The 7,774-nt window shown below is 47.5% G+C and overlaps 1 protein-coding gene across 1 annotated transcript in view; it reads right to left on the reverse strand.

The window, feature by feature from the left end:
* Positions 1 to 1,003: 1,003 nt before the first annotated feature.
* The window catches only part of Nuggc (nuclear GTPase, germinal center associated), a 38,238-nt gene continuing 31,467 nt past the window's right edge, over positions 1,004 to 7,774 (reverse strand). The window contains exons 16-20 of the mRNA XM_033765562.1: positions 7,528 to 7,666; positions 6,604 to 6,712; positions 5,721 to 5,857; positions 3,473 to 3,563; positions 1,004 to 1,892 (exon numbers count right to left, since the gene is read on the reverse strand). Of these exons, the coding sequence (XP_033621453.1) occupies positions 1,729 to 1,892; positions 3,473 to 3,563; positions 5,721 to 5,857; positions 6,604 to 6,712; positions 7,528 to 7,666 (640 nt within the window). The 3' untranslated portion in view covers positions 1,004 to 1,728. The remainder of the gene's footprint in view (positions 1,893 to 3,472; positions 3,564 to 5,720; positions 5,858 to 6,603; positions 6,713 to 7,527; positions 7,667 to 7,774) is intronic.

The following is a 7,774-nucleotide window of genomic DNA, read 5'->3' on the forward strand; positions in this document are numbered from 1 at the left end:
GGCTGGAGTTCGGCCCTTGGTTTCTGATAGCAACCAGGTAATTTTAATTGGGCAAAACTAAGATTTGGAGCACAGAGAGAGAACTCCAACATGATGAGTCCACAGCCCTCACTTGGCCTGCGGGTTACTTAGAAGTATGTAGTTTAGTTTCCAAATGTGGGAGATTGTTGAGATTCCTGTTTCTGATTTCTAATTTAATTCCATTGTGGTCAGAGAGCATACTCTGGATATTTACATCTTTTTTTAATTTATTAAGACTTAATGTATGACTCGGGATACAGTCTGCCTTGTAAATGTTACCTCCGCCGCAAGATGAGTGTGCTTACAGTCTGTGCTCAATGAAAGTTTGCTGAATTAATTAATTAATTAATTAGCACAAGTCTAGCTGCTCTAATGACTACTGAAATACGTAAGGCACAGTTCTCGATGTTGAGTGTCTGAATGAAAAAGATATGGAATAGACAAAGTTTGAATAACTTGAACTGCTCAGCATGCCAGTAAAAATTTATATCATAAAAGAAAGAAGAAAGAAGTTTGAACTTGGATGCCCATAGTGCTGTGTGCATCTCAATCAGATAAATTGGTCCACATGTCGTTCAAGCCCTCTGTGTTCTTACTAAGTTTCTCTGCTCGTTCCATCAGTTACCAGGTTGAGATTTCCAGCTATCATGGTGGACTTGGCTACTTCTCTCTTGAATTCTGTTAGCCTTTGTTTTTTGTGTTTTGAAATTTTATTCGAGGCATAAGTCGGAGTATTGAGTCCTCTTGATGAATTAACCACTTTATAACTATGCCATGACCTTCTTTAAATCCCTGATAATAATAGCCCTTGCTCTGAAATTTACTTAGTCTAATTTTTAGTGTCAATTTTGTTACCGGTTTTTAAATTTTTTCAAAATTTGTATTAGTTCATGTTTGCAGCTCCTGATGATTACATTCACTGGGAGGAGTTGGTACATGGACGTATCTTTTTAAATTTCAAAAAAGTTTATTAATACATGTTTGCAGTACATAATCATGACATGCATTGTGTTGGCCTGATATTAACATAGAAACTTTGTCTTTAGCATTTGAAAATAGACAAATGTCACTCTTCTCACTAAATTTGTTTTGGAAAGCGCTTTTTTTTTTTCCATGAAAACATTCTCTTTATGTTAAATTGCTATAGAATTATTATTGCTCCTTTTAATGGAATGAACATTTAGACATCTAAAGATTCAGTCTGAATATTTGCGGTAAATGTCATTGTATAAAACCCACACAAACACAAGCTCGAAGGTCGAGGGTCCTGAGAACAAAATGTCTGAGAAGCACAAGTCTTAGATACAACACAGCTGAGAGGTGGCAGAGCCAGGTCTGGTCTGGCTCCCAGACTCATGTTTTTCTCAAGGCAAAATGTCATCTCCAGCCCCACAGACTCATTGCTACCAAAATGGGAAATAGAACTGGATCCTTAAAGCTTTCTTTTTCAATTCGTTCCAAAATATTTTAGGTTTCTCAGTGTTTTGATATTTGTCTTCTGTGTAGTATAAGTTTGTTGTCCTTAAAACCTTAGAACTGCATTAGGGATTCAAGATGACTTGGCGGGGGAAGGCTATAAAATAAAATTATGCCCAAAGCAACAATATATTGGATTGATATTGTGTACAAAGAGAGCCCAAACAGCTGAGAGATGTCCTTTAGAAGATTTCAAAAACCAGAAGTAATTCTGATTATTTGGCTGCAGGCTCATTTTTTCTCTCCTGAGCACTGACGTTCTGCTTCGGGGGCCGCTTTGCTGGGGGACATCCTCAGGAGGAAATCCTGCATGCCTCTCCGCAGCAGTTCATTCTCAGCAACCTCCCTCAGGCTTCGGTGCAGCTTCTCCATCTCCTTGTACTCACTCCTGACATCTGTGGAGGGAGGCAGAGCCCTTCTCAGGATTCTCCAGGATTCTAAGACAAGAACTTCTCACTTGTCCCAGAAGAGCGGATTGGGGATGGTGCTTGGAGATCACGTAGTCCTTGTTTTATAAAGAACCTGAATCAAGCCAGGTGTTCTCCCTCTCCTCTGAGCGCTTCTCTCAGCACAGACCACTCTCGAAGACTTGGCAGAAGAGGCACACACACAGCAGCTTTCCCAGAGCCGTCTCAGGCAGCTCTCTCCTCCCTGTTCCCTGGAAATTGTTCTTTCTGTATGTTGGATTTTCCTCCCATGATCTGCAATCTAATCTGTCCCCACAATGGTTCGATTTATGTGTCAACGGTGCCCAGATATGTAGTCAGAACTTTGGATGTTCTTTGGGGTGAGATTTACTTTCAAAGCAGTGGCCCTTGAGTAAAGCAGTTGTCTCTCCCTAGCAGGGTGGGCCTCGGCCCATCAACTGGAGCCGTGGAGAGAACAAAAGCAGACCCTCCCAGGCAAGAGGGAAGTCTCCAGAAGGGCCTGCAGCCTGCTCCCACACCATGGGCGCTTCCTCCTGTGCAGAGACTGCCTTTGGGCTCCAGATCCAGTCCTCTCTCAGGTCTCCAGCCACCCCTTAGATGCACTGAGCTTCCACAACGTGGCGAGCAGCCTCTTCCTACGTCTACTGTGGGCTCTGTTTTCCTGCTCAGCACAGTCCCCTTGAAGGGACACTTTGGACTGACAGGGGATTTGGCTCCAGCCGTGATCCTCACTGCCCGGGTCCCTCTGCGCTCTCCATACCCTAGATAGTGACCCTGATAAGCTTGCCCTGAGCTCACAGTAGGACCCACGATGGGGCCATGACCAGGAGGGGAGTTGGAGCCACGGCTTTCTGTCTTGCTGGGCCTTTTCTCCTTGCTGCCTCTTCCACCCTGCCCGTCTATCCTACCCGGTTTCCTCAGTGTCCAGCCCTGAATAACCACTTCCCAGTTGCTTTTCTCACTGGCTTCCTATAGAGCCCAGTTTACACCAGACAGCCTGCTGAGCCCCTGGCCGAGGGGCTGCCTGCCTCAGGCAAGTGCAGCTGGTATGGTTTTCCCAGGGTGCTGCGGGTCAGTAGAGATTTTCTCCATGACCACCAGAAAATGCAGCTTTTCTGAAGGAGGCATCATTTTTAAAAAGGCTCTACAGAGACAGCTGGGCAGAACTGTGGATAGGAATTTGCCACTTTCTAGCTAGAAAACCTGAGTATTTCTAGCTTCCCACCCTGAATATGTCTGCATCATTAAAATAGAGTAATAACCTTTCTCTTTGAGGGCTAATGTGAGAATTCCAGGAGATCACAAAGTCTAAGTAAGATGATTGGTCCTTGGCTGGTGCTTGGCAAAGGTTAGGGCAGCTACCACCATCATCACAATCATCATCACCATCACCACCACCATCATCAACTTCATCTTCCTCATCATCTCCTCTACCCCTCACCTTGGAAATTCTTCCTATCTTGACTTCTCTAAATTCAGCATGGGCAGCCACAGCCAGGGGTGACTGCACGATCACCCTAGTTTATGCAAAAGTCTCCCATAGTTACCTGCAAGCTCCTTGTAGAGACCATCTCCCTGGGCCGACACCAGGGCCAGCACGGTGGTGATACTGCCCTTCACCTTCTCTGCGATCCCATTCTATGGGACAAGGACATTCAGTCTGTTAGGGCAGCACAGTCCACGGGAGATGAGTTGCAGGAAAGGCACCTCACCCAGTCCCCCAGCTGGAGAATGGGGGTTGCCAGAGTCAGTCAAGTCCACTTGGGCTTGCATGAATAGTCCAAGGGTCACCAGGGCAGCACGTCCATGGGCTCCCACCCGTCTCTACCTCCTTCCCTGCCTAGCGAGACCCGAGAGGGCCTGTCCTGCTGAGGCTGACCTTGGAAACAGGGGCTGATGAGGGTTGCCTGGAGGTGTGCGGGCAGAACAGCAGCTGGAGAGATGGGGAAAGAGGAGGGAGCTGCTCACCTCCCCACTGCCTCCCCTGCACTCGGTCACCAGATAGATGCTTGCTGGGCACTGCTGTGCGCAGAACACCTTCACTGACAGGTCTGAGTCTTCTTCCAACCGCCCCAGAAATGTCTTCTTGCTACTCAACTGAAACCATTTTCTTCCCTCTTCTGTCTCCTGCTTTCTACTGGAAAACACAAGACTCCTCTCTCTAGCCTGGAGGACTCTAGTCTTGAACCCAGATCTTCTGATTTGAAATCTTCATACTTTCTCTTCAGAGCCAGGTCAAGAGCTGCATCCTTGAACTGGATACTTAACCTCTGTTGGCCTCAGCTCCCTTGACTTTAAGACAGGCGATGGGAGATCCACTGCTCCCAAAGCCATGGTTCACTATGGTTCCACTACACAGTGAAAATAAACCGACAAGCCACACAGTCGAGGAATATATCAGAGACCATTGAGGATCTCCAACAGGATAGCATCCCATTCTTCAGTGCACAGAGCATTAAAGAGACCATTTTCTGAAAACAGTAAATCTTCAAACATTATATATGTATTTTTAAAAATCCCACCCATTATTTAAAACTCAAATATTTTAATCAATTAAACATTAACTGGAATTCTTATTTTTTTAAAAAAAAGGTTTTGAGGAATGGGACTGCACTAGGGTCTTGCCCATTTATAACTACCTACATTTCTGTGATTTAAGATATATTTGTGCATGGTCAGCATATTAATCACTTCTTAGTGGAACTGCTCTCTTGAGGTGTTTAAGATGTGATTTCTATGTGCTCCGGGGAGATCAGCTCTGCAGAGCTCGGCCCATTTCCTGCATGCGTTTGTTGGTTAACGGACTGGAACTGAGCTGGGCTGGGAAGTGGGAAAGCTCTTAGCCTGCGCTTGGGAAGAGTCCTGCTTGGTACTAAGGAGACAGACACGTCCTAAAATTGGGGAGGGGCAGTCAGAAGCAGGTCAGAATGTTCCAGAAGGTTGGGGCAGAGATGGATGGACACAACCACTGGCCAGCTGCCTCAGGTGGTTGGGAGAGAACGGCAACTCAGATTCCTCTGAGAGAGAAGAATCTAGAGCTTCACAGGGCTAGGGAGGACTGGCTTACATACCTAACACATCTTAATTCTTTTTTCACCCCCCCCCCTTTGTTCCTTTTCCATTTGCAATAGCTCTATCTCCATCTTTCCTATTATCTATCTTTTTGATAACACTTTAACTTATTTATCTTCTGGGTTTCTCCTATAAAAGAAACCATATGATATTTAAGCTTGTGTGTCTGGTTTATTTCACTTAACATATGGTCTTGAATTGCATCCATTTTCCCACAAATAACTCAAGCTTATCTTTTTTATAGGACAGTAGTACTCCAGTGTGTGAATATTTCTTGGCATTTTACCTAGATGAGTTATTTCCTTCATTAAAAAAGAAATCTGCCTTGAGACTGTGCTCTGGTTGGTCCCACCGTCTAGCTCTGCATCTCATGGGCTGCATGCCCTGTGGACTTGCTTCCCTGACTGAATTTGCTCAAACTCAGGATGGAAACAAGAACAGTACCCCGCCCAGATTCCTGAGCTTAAATGAGCTAATGCATGGGATGAGCTTAGTAGCACTTGTCAGGATATTCGAGCTGGGATCAAAGATGAGGGCAAAGATGCAGGACAGACCTGGTGCCAGCACCGGGGCGCCAGGAAGAAAAGGCACTGGGCAGCAAGGTGGAAGCCGGGCCCCGGGGGCAGGAGGCGTCCAGCTGCCCTCCAACCCCAGTGCTTGCTGCTCCCTGCATTCCCCAGGGAGCCTCTGTGGACCCAGACCCTGACTGTGCGCATCACATACCTTCAGGAGCTGGAACCGGTGCTGCATCCTTTCCTGAGCCCTTTCGAACATGCCCTCTGCCACCTGCCGCTCCACCCCTCTTCTGATGACATCCTTCATCCTCTCACACGCTTTCTTGCCAGTGATCTGAGCTGCCTCTGGCAAAAATGATTGTCACAGTCACACCACAGAGGGACTTGCTTAGAGAACAGTGTTATCACAAAGAAAAGCAAGCGAGCAAACAGGAAAATACATATCCATGTGTACACATGAGGACGCGCACGCACACACACACACACACACACACACACACACACACACACACAGAATCTCTCAATTACTCCTTCCTATATGACTTATATCAAGATCAAGATGTCTCCTCAAAAGCCACATGTGCTCCTAGGCAGGCTTTCAGGAGTAACTGGATCATGGGCGTGTGACACTGGATTAGTCTCCTGGTGGGTTTCCAGCAGGGTGTGACGTTGGGGAGTAATGCCTGGTGGAAGAGATGGGCCCCCCAGTCGGCATAGCCTGAGGGATATGTATCCTTCCTACTCCTTTGAGCTCTGCTGCCTCCTAGCTGCCATGCCTTGAGCTCTTTCTGGTCTGCAATATACCTCTGCCAGGCCCCTCTGCCTAGGAGCCAGCCAACTATGGACTGAAACCTGTACAAACTGTGAGCTAAATAAACTTCTACTCCTTTAACTTGGGGATGTCGTAACTAAAACGCTCCCCGTGCTCTGCAATTACCTGCCTCAGTGTCTAAGCTGGGCGCGCCCCAAGGACTTAAGATGCCAGGGGGCAGACACCTGGAGGGGAGCAGCAGGGCAGGAGCTGGAGGAGCAACAGGAAGACCCCCAGAGGAAGGGGAAGTGCTGCCCCTTCATAGGGAAGGTGGGCCCACCTTCATAGCAGGGCTTCAGGTCGTCCTGTACGGAGCTGGTGACAGATTCATAGATCTTCCTCTTCTTCCTGACGATGTAGCCTTCCAAGTCTCCTAAGATGGCACTTATCTAGGGAGCCATGTTAACACAAGCCATTTGTGACGAGTCCCTTGGCAGAGGAGGGGCACATGTGCCTATGCACAGCCACTACCTCCCGTGCCTCACGCACGGCTGGCTGTTTTCGTGTCATCTCAGCACTCAACTCAGCTATGAGCTCCCTGTAGGCAGGAGCTCGGTCGTGTCTTCATGCCAGGTGTGCCTGCATCATTCAGGAGGGTAAGGCAGGAGGAGCCCCACAAGTTCGAAGCCAGTCTGGGCTACATATTGAGACCCTGTCTCAAAAAGCTCCATGTGCCCGGCTCCTGGAGACCTGCACGGTTAAACCAAGCACTGGCAGCGCCCTGGAAAGGGCTCCCTTTGGGAGGCTGGAGAGGTGCCTGCCACGGCCCCAGTTTTGCCATGAAAATTTGGAGTGACCTGGGAGAATGTAAGTCACAGATAAAAGTCCTGAGTCCTCAGAACTAACAAGTGATCTGCAAAAATAATGCCTGACTTTCTTAAGCTCTGCTGCTTGGATTCTACTTCACTATACAGCAAAAATGGGGACAATGTTACAAGGTGGGCACATTTTTGTGCATCTAAGGATTCATTGAAGGCTCTTCCTGGGGGCTGAGTGAACTTCACACCTGCACGCACTTCCAGTTGCCTTACTGCGGAACAAAGCTGCTCCGTGTCCTACAACTCTGCGGCCTCCTCGGAGGAGGAGAAACATCCAGAGCCTGGACTCGGAGGTACAAGCAGGAAAAGATGGGCAAACTTCAAGCTCTGCCCGGGGAACTCGGCTTCCTCACTTCTCCAATCTCTTTACTTTAGAAGAAACTTACCTCTTGGATCATGAAAGATTTTTTGTAGCCATCATATTTCCAGCCGTTTCTCATCCCGACTTCCATCATTTTCTCCTGCAGGGACAGCTTGAAAGCTTCTATGTGAGGCATCAGAGCCAAGCCCTGGGAGTTCCCTCCCCTATCAAAAAAGCAAAGTAAAAGATGAGAACACAGGGCCAGGGATTTAGCTCAGTGGTTCTGCCACCTGCCTCACAAATGTAAGGTCCTGAGTTCAATCCCTGGTACA

This window comes from Fukomys damarensis, unplaced genomic scaffold (assembly GCF_012274545.1).
Source record: "Fukomys damarensis isolate Sample0158 unplaced genomic scaffold, DMR_v1.0_HiC HiC_scaffold_18, whole genome shotgun sequence".
Taxonomy (NCBI): domain Eukaryota; kingdom Metazoa; phylum Chordata; class Mammalia; order Rodentia; family Bathyergidae; genus Fukomys; species Fukomys damarensis.